The following is a 16,781-nucleotide window of genomic DNA, read 5'->3' on the forward strand; positions in this document are numbered from 1 at the left end:
TGAGATACCATCTTACACCAGTTAGAATGGCGATCATTAAAAAGTCAGGAAACAACAGGTGCTGGAGAGGATGTGGAGAAACAGGAACACTTTTACACAGTTGGTGGGACTGTAAGCTAGTTCAACCATTGTGGAAGTCAGTGTGGCGATTCCTCAGGGATCTAGAACTAGAAATACCATTTGACCCAGCCATCCTATTACTGGGTATATACCCAAAAGATTATAAATCATGCTGCTATAAAGACACATGCACACGTATGTTTACTGCAGCACTCTTCACAATAGCAAAGACTTGGAACGAACCCAAATGTCCAACAATGATAGACTGGATTAAGAAAATGTGGCATATACACACCATGGAATACTATGCAGCCATAAAAAAGGATGAGTTCATGTCCTTTGTAGGGACATAGATGAAACTGGAAACCATCATTCTCAGCAAACTATCGCAAGGACAAAAAACCAAACACCGCATGTTCTCACTCATAGGTGGGAATTGAACAATGAGAACACATGGACACGGGAAGGGGAACATCACACACTGGGGCCTGTTGTGGGGTGGGGGAAGGGGGGGGAGGGAAAGCATTAGGAGATATACCTAATGTTAAATGACAAGTTAATGGGTGCAGCACACCAACACGGCACATGTATACATATGTAACAAACCTGCATGTTGTGCACGTGTACCCTAAAACTTAAAGTATAAAAAAAAAATGGTGTCTATTATTTCAGATGCTTTCTTGATAAAAATGATTTAGTGATACCATGGTGGTATCCCAACTATCACTCTAAAGGACCTTACAGAAGAGCAGGGCAAACAACATATATTATTAGACTACAGAAGGAAGGAAAGCACTAATAAAATTCTGCGGAAATAAGGGCGAAAGAGTCAGGAATGCCCAACTGTGTCAGTGGAAAAAGAGCGGTTAATGAAGCAAAAGAGCAGAGGAAATGAAGAGGAAAAAGGTAGGTATTCCAGGGAAAAGGGAACAGTGTGTCCACAGAGGAGGGTTTATTTAAGAATCACCAACGTAAATGGAATACACTTTCTCTCTTAAAAAGAGAACTAAAAGTCAGAGCACACTTGGCAATGTGGATTTCATTTTATGTTTGATGAAATCAATGAATATTTTGATGCAGGCAAATCACATGATCAGATTTGCATTTTAGAGTAAAACTTTTAGTTACAGCAGACAGAGAGAAAAAAGAAAGCAACGTGATCAGTTTAGAGACCACTATAATAACATGGGCAATGATGAGGGTATGTCCGATATATGGCAGTCATAAAAGGAATGAAGGATTATTTAAAAGATAAAATTGACAGCACCTGGTGCCTGAACATTAGGGTTAAAAGAAATTAAAGAATCACTGATAGCTCAGAAATTAAAGAATCATTGATGATTCCATGGCTTCTACTTTGGGTTACTGAATAAAGTATTCCTGTAACTTTCAATTTTATTCTGTATGGTGCAAACTCCCTGTGTTTGAATCTACTACCTATTTGTTTATTCAAAAGATGAAGAGCCAGAGAAAACTGACTTTAACCTAAACAAGTTCATAATCCTTATTTCAGTTTTGCTCAAAAACATAAGATATGCAGATGAGTATTTCACAATTTTATCCTTGCATATTTTAAATATTTTAAATTCACATTGCAAATTTCAAATATCTCATACCCTTATATATCCTTGTAGGAGTATTTAAGAAAGTATATTTTCCTCTTAAAAACTGTTAAAATCAACATTATTTTTAAGTCACATTTTAAATAATTTATGTGGCTGAAGTAAAGGCCAAATAAATCCCTGCCCACTACTTATTTAAAGGTGTCTTGGTGGGAAACTAATATAAAATGACATCGTTAATGATAAGTGTTTAACTTTGGGAGGACAAAGTGTGAATAAAATTGCTAGGTTCATAGTGAACATTCAAATATTTCACTGAGGCTGGGCATGGTGGCTCATACCTGTAATCCCAGCACTTTGGGAGGCCAAGGTGGGTGGATCACTTGAGGTCAGGAGTTCCAGAGCAGCCTGGACAACATGGTGAAACCCCATCTCTACCAAAAATACAAAAAATTAGCTGGATGTGGTGGCAGGCACCTGTAATCCCAGCTACTTGGGAGATCAAGGCAAGAGAATTGCTTGAACCCAGGAGGCGGAGGCTGCAGTGAGCCAAGATTGTACCACTGCACTCTAGCCTGGGTGACAGAGCGAGACTCCGTCTCAAAAAAGAAAAAAAAAACAAAACACAAAAACGAAAACAAAAAAACCCTAAACTTCACTGGTTACATGACACTTCTTTAGATTGTTTATAAAAAGAACAGAAAAGTAGTTGTTGAAAAGATTAAATAAAATATTTTTAAAGAGTAAAAATTAATAAATATCAGTTATCATGTAATATTAAGTATTTAAAGTCCTTGGAATTTATTTTTCCTATTGCAGAAGCTCTTAATTGGTAAAAATTAACAAGCTGGGGGAATGTAGAGTATTACAACCAAGTAACACAGTATATTGTAATACTCTACATTCCCCCAACTGGAAATAATCTCCTCTCCTTTAAACTACCATAGTATTCTGTGTATAGCAATTATTCCAAGTAACTGTAATTTACGGAAAACTTACCGTCTTATTTCTTCTTGATAAAGGTACTTGTTTCATTTCTTCAAGCTACTTGAAGGCAGAAATTGTGTTTAACTCATCACTGCCTTGTACAGAGATATTCATTAAACATCTATTGAATGAATGACTAAAAAATCTTAAGGTCTTTTGTTTATACAAGTTATTCAAACGTTACATAACCATGTAAGTGATTAGTCAGATTTTTAAGTTAGATTCCACTACTAAGGAAAAAAAAATAGTGCTTTGTAGGTACCAGGATTGCTACATCTCAGTATTTCCTCATACTCATTCCTATTTTATCTGTGTTTATGATTTTTAAAAAACTTCCCAGCTATAAATCATTTATATAATGCATCAGTACAACACACTAGTTATCTCCTTCCTCAGTACTGTGCTTTGCTTTGCTTTGCTTTGAAATGTAGTCATCTATGGAGTGGAAGAGGGTAAAATATAAATCAGGAAATTGTAGGGAAAATAAGTACTCAGTTAAGATAACCTCAAATCGCCACAGTTTTGAAAAGCACCAAAACGTCTCCAAAATTGGCTCTAAACAAATTGATTACTGTATTTTTCTTTAGCATACTATGCAAAGCTGGGACTGACCCCTATATTCTGAATAGTATTTTAAAACGCTAATATACATCAGAATAACATCTAAAATACAGCCAAAATGTTCGTAAGATATATTTATGTTTTTATTTGCACTTAGGCAAGAAAGAGTGCTATTTTAAAACATAGTGCCTATCTAATAAAGTATGTTTTTAAAATAAAAAATTACATTGAAATAAATGTTTAAATGGATCATAAATTATCAGAAATAGACACATTATTAACAAACACCTTATTGCTAGAATTAGCAACCAGCATCAAGTATACAGAAAAAAAGTTAATTATTGTAATTAAAACATTAAGGCCCCTTTATATACATTTCTCATTTGATCCTCTTAACTTTAATCTCCATTTGAAAAACAATAGAAATTATTATCCCATCTTACAGATGATAAAACTAAAGTTGAAAATTATATGCAGTTATAATAAAAATGAATTATGAATGGTATGCTAATATGGCAGTGCCAAATTTAAAAAACAAGCATAAAAGCAACTGGAGGTAATAACTGATACAGCACATAATCTGCAATCTAAAATAAATGCAACTTAATTTAAGAAGATAATGCATCCTGGTATAGCCAAATGAGTATTTAGATCCAAAGAAATCCCTAGAACAGAGTTCATACTGGGGATGTACATCAGAATCACCTAGGTAGTTTTTTCAAAACACACACGTCCTTACCCCACTTGAGATGTTTAAAAGAGAAAGAAATCTTCATAGTTTTTAAAGCCCAATACATGTTTCTGAAAAAGCCTTCCAAGAAATTCTAACACACTCCTGATTAAGAATAATTGTCTTAAAACATGAAGTGGAAGCAACAATGCACATATTGAGAGAAGCAATCTAAAAATTCAGGTACAAATATGGACTGGGACATGAGTAAATAAGGCAAAGCAATTCTGGCTACTTGTAACTTCAACTTGTTTTTATCTCCCACTCAAGAAAGAACCTTACTCAAATGCAAGCAAGAAAAATGACAATATAGAGATAGCCTTCAAATGCTCTCATTTATTTAAAAAGTAAATAATTTACAACACAAATATTTTAACTCTTGCAACACATCACACAAATGATTGTCACACCAGTGTGTCAACACCACAGTTGAGAACAGCTGACTAGGCTGCATGTCTCTCATAAAGGTCCTGGGTGACAGACTTTGCCTGAGACCTAAAGGAGCCAATGGAGCTAACAATATATATTTTTCCAAATATCACCTCTACTCAATTTGGAGAAAAAGAAAATAAGATCTATTATTTTTTTCCTCAAACCAGGTCTCTCATCAAAGGCTATGCCAATATATCAGGCTGACTTTATTACTCCAATACATCAGGCTGACTTTCAACTGGGCCTTAAGAATCAAAGAAAGGAAATTTTCAGATGAGTATTCAGCTGATTTATGCACTACAAGGTAAAAACTGTTAAAGATTCTGGCAATAGGGATTCTGTTACCACGGTGGGGGGCGGGGAAGGTAAGTCTTGAAAAAACTCTTGCACGTGCCAGGGTAAAATAAAGAAATTTTAAAAGCTGTCCTAGATTATACATGTATTAAAGTTAAAAACAAATGGCAAGACCAAATCACCTCTGTTTTAAAAATAAAAACAGAGGAGGCCCAGATAAATATGAATTTCAGAAAAACAATTTTATCCCATGCAATATTTGGGTCATGTGCCTACAAACAAAATCATTTTCAGAGAACCCATATGAGAGAAAGTTGGAACAAAATGAAATTCTGAGTCCCTTAAATTGTATTTGAGAAAGATACTATGCATAACCTAGATGTTCCTAATTATGATTCATTGTCTGGCTCCTCCCTAGTCATTACGTTAACTCATTCCCTTTATCTGTGCCTATCATACGTCACCTTAATTATTTAACTCCACTGTTATTTCTATTTTTTCATGTGTTGCATTTCTGAAACATTCATGCTCATGTGTGGCATTTTACTTAAAAAAGGAAGTCATTTGCTGTAGCTATCCATTCCTAACTTCCAGCTCTGTCATTAAAGATTAAGTTGCATCACACTTACTTCCATTTCTCCCCTTTAATCAAGAAAAATAACGGTTCTCTTGAAATTCACACTACAAATAATTGGTAAGAAGTGAGGTTTACAAAAACAATTCATTTCTGTACTTCCTATTGTGTGACACAGAAGAACCACACTAAAGAAAAATGTGAAGAAAAATAAATTATCTAAATTTTAAAACATTTTACCAAAGACAGCACTAATTATTAGTTAACAGAGCTATATGCCACACAAAGACATTCTGCTCTTTTTACTTGAACAATGAGAAGGTTTAAATTCAGACATAAAATATCTAATTTTACTTATATTAAATAAAATAGAATAAACATACAAAAGCAACGGCTGCCTACTATGCATACCTTAGATGGGTTTGGGAACATTTTTCTTCACTATGTCTATTATTAATTATGTCAAAAGCCTGTAATCAAGGTGTAATTTTTTTAAAAAGCAACGAAAAGCAGCTTAATACAAACTGTGAAATCCTAATTAACCTGCTAACTTATCTAAACAAAATTTAGAATATTTATATACATGATTTTAAACTACATTCTAAATTACATAATTTTGCTTATAAGATTATGATTTATGTTACTTTTACATTATAGCTATCACATATTCAACTACATATACCTATTTACATATGACATCTGGTAAGAAATGAAGAAATGCTCTTAAATGCTTCGTAATGAATAAAAGTACTTTCTGAGATTTTAATACTACCTTACTACAAACAGAATCTAAACTAGACAATGAAAAAACTAAGCAAGTTCTTTTTGTTTTTTTTGGGGGTCACTCTTCCAGTTAAATTACTGTTTCAAAACAGAATAGGAATTTAGAATTTTATTAGTGAATCTTTTTCTGTCTCTAAGGTCTTTGTAACAGATTAAGGAAAAGTACACAGATTCCTCTAAACTTTTTTTTTTTTTATTCCAGGCCTGGCAGTTTTCTAACAACTGAATTACAATTTAAATAACTTGTTACATTTTAAATAGTCCCATTTTAATGCAACTCTTAGAAAAGACCAAAAAAACAAAAAACAAAGTTAATCACACTTCAATTTCTAAACCTTTAAAACTTTCCATTTCTTTAAACATTTCCTCCTTACTTTTAGGGAATCCTTCCTCCTCACAACAGCACAAAATACGATGTCAAAAATTTAAATTGTATCACATTTTAAAATCCTGTGGGTCTTACAATACTCTATATAGAAATGGTTGTTTCCTCTCTCAACTGAAAAAATTATAAGTATTACATTCATGCAATATATCAATAAAGTTTGATTAAATCGCCAAGAGGCTGAACTTACTTATAATGCTAGGCATTCTCCATTACTTCCAAACAAAATCTTTCTGATAACCAATACATTAACAAAATATTTGAAGTCATCTTAGCACTTCTAATCTACACATGCTTTGAATTCATAAATTTACAGGATTATCTGAAAGTTTGGTGTCACTTAAGTGGGAAAAGGGAAAGTTGAAACATTTTAAACTACACTTAGTATTCTGACAACCACAGACAAACTGAAATCAAATGTCATGTGAAACACCCCAATTTCCTTTTCTGCCTACAGCAATAGCTATGGCATTGTTCTGCTCAACCTTTTAAAAAGGTTCTTTAAGCTTCCTACTTCCTCATCTCTAGTAGACATCAGCCTACTTCTGAGGGTCACTGGACCAGGCAGTTTGGGGATGAGAGACAACTTCATAAACGGGGCCCCCTCTTCATTCTCTTAGTACAGCATTTAATATATGCGTTTAGCTCTCCCTGCCCTTGCTCACGCTACTTCCTCTGTCTGGAAAGTGCCCCCCACTCGCCTTGCCAAAATCCTAGTAAAAGACCAACTCGACCCCAGGCTACTTGATTTATCCCCCCGCCCCGGCTCTCCCGTCCCAACCTTAAGCTCCAGGCAGCCCCAAACCACATCTGTGTATATAGGAGACTTTCTTGCTCTGCAGTGTTTCTTATAAACTTATTTCCCCCCAAAGGGATAGATCGAGCATTTATTAAGGGAAAATATATAGTCACATAAGCGATAAAGTTGTATTCATTCCTACCCATTATTTTAAAGCACGGATATTATAAAACTCCTCTTTCCCCTTATTTCCAGCAAGGAGAAAGGGGGATTCAACGTCTCTATTCGTCAGATTAGGAACCTTGAGCTTTATCTCACAGTAAAAACTACACACTCTTTTTTTTTTTTTTTTTTTTTTTTTAACACAGAGGCAGGGTCTCCCTCTGTCGCCCAGGCTGGAGTGCAGGGGCGCGATCTCGGCTCACTGCAACCTCCACCTCCGAAGTTCAAGCGATTCTCCTGCCTCAGCCTCCCGAGTAGCTGGGATTACAGGCGCGCGCCACCACGCCCAGCTGATTTTTGTATTTTTAGTAGAGACGGGGTTTCACCATGTTTGCCAGGCTGGTCTCGAACTCCCGACCTCTCGTGATCCACCTGCCTCGGCCTCCCAAAGTGCTGGGATTACAGGCATGAGCCACCGCGCCCGGCCTACACTTGGTCAAAGCAACATTAACACTTAAAATACCACGGATTTTGTAATTCGTGTTAAAATACCACGGCTGATTTTTAAAGCCGTGCCACATTTTGTACAACTGTCAGTACAAGGGGGATCACCTCTTTGCATTTGATGAAATTAAAAAGGGGGAGAGAGCTTGCCCGAGGTCTGAAGGTTCCTCATTCCTGTTCTAAAACATAAAACCACCATCTTCAATACATATACATTTTTAATGAGAACTCTTCGTCCTCCTTTAGTTCGCTTATGACTTCCTTAATCCTAAAATCAAGTCGTTGGGAATTTCTAAGGTTCCTGCTATGACAACAGAATCAAATTACAGAGCATGGCTTGGATTTTGCACGCAAACCCTGAAGCAGGTAACTTTTTAAAAAGCTGACAATTTTACCATATGAGATTTTAAAGACAGAACGCGCCCCAGCAAAAACTGAGCTTCCTAAACTCACAGCGGCAGGACCCCCTCCAGAAGAGCTCCTTTTCCCCGGCCCAGGCCCGCGCCCCGTGAACACTCACCGGAGGCCATGGCTCCGCTCCCCGCACCTTCCCGCAGGCAGCTCCCAGCGTCCTGGCCGGAGGCGGCCGCAGTCAGTCAGTCAGGAGGCCGAGGGACCTCTGCCGGCGGGGCCCCCAGTCCCTCGACCACCCTAGAGGCCTCCTCCTTCTTCCCGCCCTCCGCTGGGTTTGCGGCTCACACCTTCCTACCCCCTTAATTCTTGCGCTCCGGGTCACCCAGCGTCGCCGTCTACCGTGCGGGAGCCAGGGGCAGGGGGCGGAGCGGGCAGAGCCGAGTGCTGGCCCGGCCGAGAGGCGAGCAGCCTGGCGGGAGGGGAATTTCCCGCGGCTGACGTAGGCGCGACGCAGCAACCTTCACCCGGAGGCGTGGGCGGGGCGACCTCGCGGCCGCCGCGCGCGCGACCGCCCCCAGCGCCCCGCCCCTGCCTGCCCCCGCGCACGCTCCCCGTCCGCCCCCGCGCACGCTCCCCGTCCGCCCCCGCGCATACGCTCCCGGCGCTGCTGTGGCGGCTGGCTTGGGAGGGGGTCGAGGGAGCGGGAGCTTGGGGTGGGCTTCGGGAGCGCAGGGAACGGCGGGAGCCGGGAGGTGACGGCTCGCAGCGTGAGAAGGCCGCTGGCTCCTGAGAAATCCCCCTCCTCCAGGTTGTTCTTCCGAGTGTGGTTTAAAGTTCAGGAGCGGGCGGGAGGGTGCGGATGACGTAGAGAGGGCCGGCCGCTGGGGAGCTTTTGGGGGCGCGCCGGGCTGCCGAGCGGCCGAGCGGGGCCGACTCTCCCGGCCGGGGAGGGCGACGGCCGGGGTTTTCGAGAGGTGGTTCCCCCTCTTCCCGACTTCGCACATGCAAATCTCCACCCCCGCGCTAGCGGCGGGACGTTGGGCCCTGTAGGGGGAAGTGCGGCTGCGGCGGGGGGTCTGTCTTCTTCTGTAATTCTTGTATTTGCATACGGGGACCCCCCCCCCGACTGATTTTTTTTCCTCTATCTAAATTGCGAGGGTACTGTGAACTTTACGTATTTTACCTACTGAAACCCGTTTAAACTCAAAAGGTCCGCACTTCGAGTTCGTTGTCTCATTAGGCAGTGCACTGAAGTTTAGTGGACACTATATATTGAGATTTCACACAGATACCAAGAAAGGGGGAAATGGAGCAAACATTTAGTGCATGAAAGGACCTAGGATAACTTCGTTTCCTTCATTTGAATAGTACCTGCTATGCATCAGATAATGTCCATACTTAATCTGTGATGTATTTATTATTCTTAATTTTATAGATGAAGTATTCGGGGTTCAGAGAAGTTGCTTCAACATACAGTACTTCAGAATGCTGATAAAAGGCACAGTTTAAAGCCAGGGTTGTCTGACTCCAAAGCTCCATGCCCTTGCCCCTGTCCCTTTCTAGTTAAAATAAGTACGGAGAGGTAATGGGGAATATCAGCCTGCCATACAAGTGCCCAAAACTGGGGGACCCAGGTGGGCAAATAATTTAAAATATCCTGCCAACCCCAAACTGTTCTTTCCACGAAATGCGCAATGTACAACAAAAGAATGAAACAGTTTTGTTATTGGATATGTACTAAAACGTACCATGATGCACATCACAGGCAATCCACTGAAGAGAGTGCAAAGACCAAAAAAAAGAAATCTCACCCTTTCATATGGTCAGGCACGTACAATCCATTACGTACCTATTAATTGTCTTTATCCAAAGGAAAATAATGGAAAGTTATCTTGAACCAAGAGCCAACGCTTAAACCCCCCTAGAGACAGAGACATGGAGCACCATCCTTGATGTTCACATTTCCAAGAGATGGCTCCAAGGCCCGCAAGAAGGACCTTCTGAGGACGCAAAACTAGCAAGAGGCTTATTTAGCTTTTTAAAATATGTACCGTACATTTCAAAGAGACAGAAAACATTTTCAATTCTCTGAAGGAATTTCAAAATGAAAAGTGACTGGGGGAGAGGAATGTTCTGAGGAGGTGACATTTGAGCTGAGTCCTCAGTATAAGAAAGAGCCGGCCAGGCGCGGTGGCTCATGCCTGTAATCCCAGCACTTTGGGAGGCTGAGGCAAGTGGATCACGAGGTCGGGAGTTCAAGACCAGACTGGCCAAGATGGTGAAACCCCGTCTCTACTAAAAATACAAAAATTAGCCAGGCGTGGTGGCGGGTGCCTGTAACCCCAGCTACTCGGGAGGCTGAGGCAGAGAATTGCTTGAACCTGGGAGGCGGAGGTTGCAGTGAGCCGAGATCATGCCACTTGCACTCCAGCCTGGGTGACAGAGCGAGACTCCGTCTCAAAAAAAAAAAAAAAAAAAGCCATTCACAGGGAGATTCAGGGAAAGAACATTCCAGCTGGGGAACAGCAGGCAGCAGGTCCTTGAGATAGGAAAGAGCACAGTCAAGAATTGTCCCGCATCCTCATGACCTTCAAACGTCTCATCAAACATTCACATTCATGTAGTTGAAATGCCTATTTTAATAATATATGGTTAGAACACAACTCCCTTTCATATATAGATATAAAATATTTTTGTATGATTTTTAATATGTACTGAATTTCCCAGGAATGCAAATATTGTGTAAATTGAGGGCAGACTTTTATTAAAAAATGTTTTAAAAGTTGGAAAATTGTAACTCTGACCGCTCATCAATACAACACAGTATGCCAGCTGTGGTGGCTCACACCTGTAATCCCAGCACTTTGGGAGACCGAGGCGGGTGGATTACCTGAGGTCAGGAGTTCAAGACCAGCCTGGGCTACATGGTGAAACCCTGTCGCTACTAAAAATACAAAAATTAGCTGGGCGTGGTGGTGTGCTCCTGTAATCCCAGCTACTTGAGAGGCTGAGGCACGAGAATCTCTAGAACTTGGGAGGCGGAGGTTGCAGTGAGCCGAGATCACGCCGTTGCATTCTAGCCTGGACGACAGAGCAACACTGTGTCTCGGAAAACAAACAAACAAAAAACCACAGTAGTATCAGGCTGCATTTGCAGCACTTGCATTCACACTGATTCTAGGTACAAGTACAAACATCTGGCAACTTCATTATGTCTTTTTTTTTTTTTTTGGAGACAGGGTCTTGCTCTGTCACCAAGGCTGGAATGCACTGGCATGAACACAGCTCACTGAAGCCTCCACCTCCTGGGCTCAAGCTATCCTCCTACCTCATCCTCCCAAATAGCTGGGACTACATGCGTGTGCTACCACACCCAGCCCATTATGTCTCTTTTTTTTAAGAGACGGGGTCTTGCTATGTTGCCCAGGCTGGTCTCGAACTCCTGGGCTCAAATGATCCTCCTGCCTCAGCCTCCCAAAGTGCCAGGATTATAGGCATGAGCCACTGCATCTGGCCCCATTATGTCTTTTAATGTAGTTATGCCCAAGCATTTACATACTGAAGTCGATATTATTTTCCTATAAATTCCTTTTTATTTCTTAATATTGCTGTTAGAACATAATTTTTATTTATTTGAAAATATTCATGTAAGGTAGATTATGAATTTCACTTCAAGCTACTAAAGGGGATGTTACAAATATATGTTATAAAACAGTGGGCACTGATCTGAAAGGGCAGAGAACCTTTAGAACTGTTGATGCTAAAGAACTTACCTTAAACATATGAAAAAAATTTTTTTAATGATGCAGCAGTCAAAAAGTCACAATCCTCCAGGAAACAAACAAATCTGATTAGCAAATGGATGTGTTCTGAGTCTGTGATCGCAGAATATGAAAAAGTAAGAGTGAGGGGTCAAAAGTGAAATTGCTCCATAAGATATTTTTTTGTTATTGAAAGAACAAGACACCTATCATTAAACTGAATGGATACAGTTACAACAGTTTCAGAATAAAATCAAACGTCGTGGTCACCATAGGTTCATAGAACTGGAACAAACATATATTATTTTGGCAGTCTTGAGCTTTCCCAGGCAGTAGCTAAAGGTGACCGAAGTCATCATCCTAGGGGCATGCTAGTATTTGTTTAGGTCTCTTAGTGTGGGGCATGGATAAAATAATGTGTGCTCAGAATCTGCAGTAGTTACAGGCCAAGGCTGAAGCCTAGTGGAGAACAGGGCTCAGAGAAGCCTCTTCAGAGTGTCATAAAGGACAGTCTTTGTAACCCACTACCCAGATTAAGATACAGAACGCTTCCAGCCAGCCACTCAGAAGGCTGCCTCAGAGCTGCTTCTAGTCAATATCCACCCTCAAAACGTACCCATTATTCTGACCTCCTTGACAATAATTAGTTGTATCTGTTTTTGAACTTGATATGAATGGATTCATACAGTGTATACTCTTTTAAGTATGACTTTCTCACTTAACACTATGTTTATGTGTCATGTCTATACTGTGTGACAGTAGTACATTCTTTTTCATTATTGGGGAGAAATCCATTGTATGAATATAGCACATTTTATTTATCCAGTCTACTGTTGATAAATATTTGAGTTGTGTCCACATTGTTGTCCATCTTTTGGTGTATATAAGCACTTATTTCTGTTGATATACACCCAAGAGTAGTACTGCTGGATCATATGGTAAATACATGTTAGTTTTAGTAGACACTGCCAGTTTTCCAAGGTTGTTGTACCAAATTATACTCCCACAAGAAAACTTAAGAGGCCAGACGGACACGGTGGCTCATGCCTGTAATCCCAGCACTTTGGGAGGCCGAGGCAGGTGGATCACCTGTGGTCGGGAGTTCGAGACCAGCCTGACCAACATGGAGAAATCCTGTCTCTACTAAAAATACAAAATTAGCCTGGCATGGTGGTGCATGCCTGTAATCCCAGCTACTCGGGAGGGTGAGGCAGGAGAATCGCTTGAACCCGGGAGGCGGAGGTTCCAGTGAGCCAAGATTGCGCCACTGCACTCCACTCCAGCCTGGGCAACAAGAGTGAAACTAAACTCCGTCTAAAAAAAAAAACTTAAGATAATTCCATTTGTTTCACCAACACTTGGTATTGTCCTTTTAATTTTAGCCATTCTGATGGAGGTGTAGCAGTACCTTCTTGTGGTTTTTATATACATTTCCCTGATAACTAGAGATGCTGAACTCCTTTTCTTTCCTTCTTTTATTTTATTTTTTATTTTTTTGAGATGGAGTCTCGCTTTGTCGCCCAGGCTGGAGTACAGTGGCGCAATCTCGGCTCACTGGAACCTTCACCTCCCAGGTTCAAGTGATTCTTCTGCCTCAGCCTCCCAAGTAATTAGGACTACAGGCACGCCCACTGCGCACGGCTAATTTGTGTATTTTTGTTTTGTTTTAGTTTTTTTTTTTTTTGTATTGTTAGTAGAGATGGGGTTTCTCCATGTTGGTCAGACTAGTCTCAAACTCCCGACCTCAAGTGATCCACCTGCCTTGGCCTCCCAAAGTGCTGGGCTTACAGGCATGAGCCACAGCGCCTGGTTGTGTTTTTTTTTTTTTTTTAGAAGGGACGGAGTTTCACCATATTGGCCAGGCTGGTCTCCAACTCCTGACCTCATGATCCGCCCCCCTCTGCTTAACAAAGTGCTGGGATTACAGGCGTGAGCCACTGTGCCTGGCCAAGATGCTGAACACCTTTTTACAGATGTACTAGTCATTTGGCTATCCTCCTTTGCAGAGTACCTGTTTGAGTCTTTTGCACATTAAAAAAAAAATTGGGGCCAGACGCGGTGGCTCACGCCTGTAATCCCAGTACTTTGGGAGGCCGAGGCAGGCGGATCATGAGGTCAGCAGTTCGAGACCAGCCTGACCAACATGGTGAAACCCCGTCTATACTAAAAATGCAAAAATCAGCTGGGCGTGATGGCGTGCACATGTAATCCCAGCTGCTCAGGAGGCTGAGGCAGGAGAATCGCTTGAACCTGGGAGGCAGAGATTGCAGTGAGCCGAGATCACACCACTACACTCCAGCCTGGGGACAGAGCAAGACAACATCTCAAAAAAAAGAAAAATCAGATCATCTATCTTTTTCTTATTGATTTGTAGACATTCTTTATATATTCTGGATATGAGTATACCAGTTGGGTCCTTTGGGAAGCAAATACTAATATGAAATTAACAGTGCAAGAGATTTATTGGGGGTAACATCTATGAAAGATAAAGGGGAAAGAAAAAAGTTACAGGCAGGGAAAATCTTAAGATGCAGGTCTGACACTGGTGAAAAGAAAGAGGGAAGGAAGGTAAATTTGGTAGAAAGAAAATGAGATGGGAGTGCATCTTTGAGGAAGTCTCAGTAAATCCAATGGGGAGCTCTAACACAAACACTGTGCACAGAGATAGTTAGCCTTTGTACTACCTCTGTGCTTATAATTGGCTAGGTGGCTCCAAGGAAATTTGTGGCCTTGGCTTGAAAGCTGAGGCAGATCCTCTCTAGAATGGAGATCTGAGCAGAGCACCTCTATGGATGCCACAGAGTTGTTATATGCATTGCAAGTATCCTCTCCTAGTCTGTGGCTTGCCTTTTCATTATCTTAGTGAAGCTTTTTAACTTAATGTTAATTAAGTCTGATTTGTTTTCTTTGATAGTGTTTTTTGTGAATGTTAGAGAACTCTTCTTGGACTGAGGTTATGAAAATATTTTCCTATGTTTTCTTCTAGAAGTTTTATAATACTCAGTAATATTTAATGGAGGCTCTGAAAAACATCTGCTGAATTCTCTGTGTTCCACAGCTAAAGGCCCTGGCTTTGCAGACACACGGGCCTGGATTTGAATCTTAGCTTGTCCTAGATTGTTAGCTGTGAGACTCAGGGCAAGTCCCTTAGCCTCTCTGTGCCTGTTTGCTTATCTGTAAAAAAGGGGTAGTAATATGGTACCTACCTCACAGGCTTCTTGTGAGGGCTGATTGAGATCACTAATACAAAGTGCCTGACACAGGGAAAGCACTCAAAAATGTTGGCAGGTTTTTTCCTGTTTTATCATAAAAATGTTTGGGGCCAGGCATGGTGGCTCATGCCTGTAATCCTAGCACTTTGGGATGCCAAGGTGGGAAGATCACTTGATCCAGGAGTTCAAGACCAGCCTGGACAACAAAGTGAGACACCATCTCTACAAAAGAATTTTTTTTTTTTTAATTAGCCAGGTGTGGTGGCACATACCTGTGGTTCCAGCTAAGCCCAGAAGGTCAAGGCTACAGTGAGCCATGATCCTGGCACTGCATTCCAGCCTGGGCAACAGAGAAAGTCCCGTCCCCCCCAAAAAAAGCAAAACTCAAATATATAGCCAAACTGAAAGTTTTTTTTCTGGGAACATATGTATACCCACTAACTAGATTCCACCATTAACATTTTGCTGCACTTGCCTTATCACCTATCTGTTTTTCCATCCCTCTGTCTATCCATTCATCTGTCTGGTTTTTAAAAATGTATTTCAAAATAAGTTGCAGACACTGGTACTCTTCCCTCTGAATAAGTCAGCATGTATAACTGTGATTCTTACACTTCTCTAATAACCAGAATGATTGTATCTGTTGGATTCAATGGGGTTCTCCCTCAGATAATTCTAGATAAATGGCCAAATTTCATCTTTGATACCCCCATTATCTGAGTTACCTGTCTTCCGTTATGTAGTTTATGTAGCTACTTTACATCAATTTAAGCCACATGGTTCTCTTACAAAAAATTAAACCTTATCGAGAGTACGCCCTAGTCCCAATTAGCATACTACAAGTCACCGCCCAACTCTCTGTAGTGAGGAGGTGTCCTTCCACTATTAAGGACAAATAGCTGCAACAGCTGGGTTCAACCACTATGAGTGAATTTTACCAGTACTGTTGGCCAAACCCCACTCCTGTTCTCCTGTTTACTTACTGCATTAGTATTGTTTGAGATCTCTGAAACTCAATTATGTGATTTATAAGATTGTAAAAGACAAAACTAAGGGCAAAAAAAAAAAACCATAAAGAATGAGAGCCAAGTGTGGTGGCTCACCCATGTAATTCCAGCACTTTGAGACTGAGACTTGAGACCAGGAGTTGGAGACCAGCCTGGGCAGCATAGTGAGACCCCCATCTGTACAAAAAAAAACAAAAAACATTAGCCAGGTGTGGGGGCGTGCACCTGTAATATTAGCTACTTGAGAGACTGAGGTGGGAGGATCACTTGAACCCAGGAGTTTGAGGCTGCAGTGAGCTATGAACACAGCACTGCACTCCAGTCTGGCTGACAGAGACCCTGTCTCTTAAAAAAATTTCATAAATAGTTTGGCGTGTGGCAGCAGACCCAGATCCTGTCATCAGTTTTGCCTGCTTTATCCCTCCTATCTAAGACAAGTTCATGTGCCGCCATCTTTAAAGCACACTTCAGGAGAAAGGGATAGTCCCTAAAGTAAAAACTATACCTCTGAGGAAACCTGCCCCACTCACCTATTTTCATTTAAGGAACTGAAACATAAGATTAATGAACACCCAGAGAAATGAAATCTTAGTACATAAAAACTCCAAAAAGCATTTGTAAAATATCCATTGTTAAAAATTTTCTTGGCTGGGCACAGTGGCTCACACCTGTAA

The 16,781-nt window shown here is 40.8% G+C and overlaps 1 protein-coding gene across 1 annotated transcript in view; it reads right to left on the bottom strand.

The window, feature by feature from the left end:
- The window catches only part of REL (REL proto-oncogene, NF-kB subunit), a 44,952-nt gene extending 36,322 nt beyond the window's left edge, over nucleotides 1-8,630 (bottom strand). The window contains exon 1 of the mRNA XM_032178580.2: nucleotides 8,294-8,630. Within this exon, the coding sequence (XP_032034471.1) occupies nucleotides 8,294-8,303 (10 nt within the window). The 5' untranslated portion in view covers nucleotides 8,304-8,630. The remainder of the gene's footprint in view (nucleotides 1-8,293) is intronic.
- Between the last annotated feature and the right edge of the window lie 8,151 nt (nucleotides 8,631-16,781).

Source organism: Hylobates moloch, unplaced genomic scaffold (assembly GCF_009828535.3).
Source record: "Hylobates moloch isolate HMO894 unplaced genomic scaffold, HMol_V3 SCAFFOLD_15, whole genome shotgun sequence".
Taxonomy (NCBI): Eukaryota; Metazoa; Chordata; class Mammalia; order Primates; family Hylobatidae; genus Hylobates; species Hylobates moloch.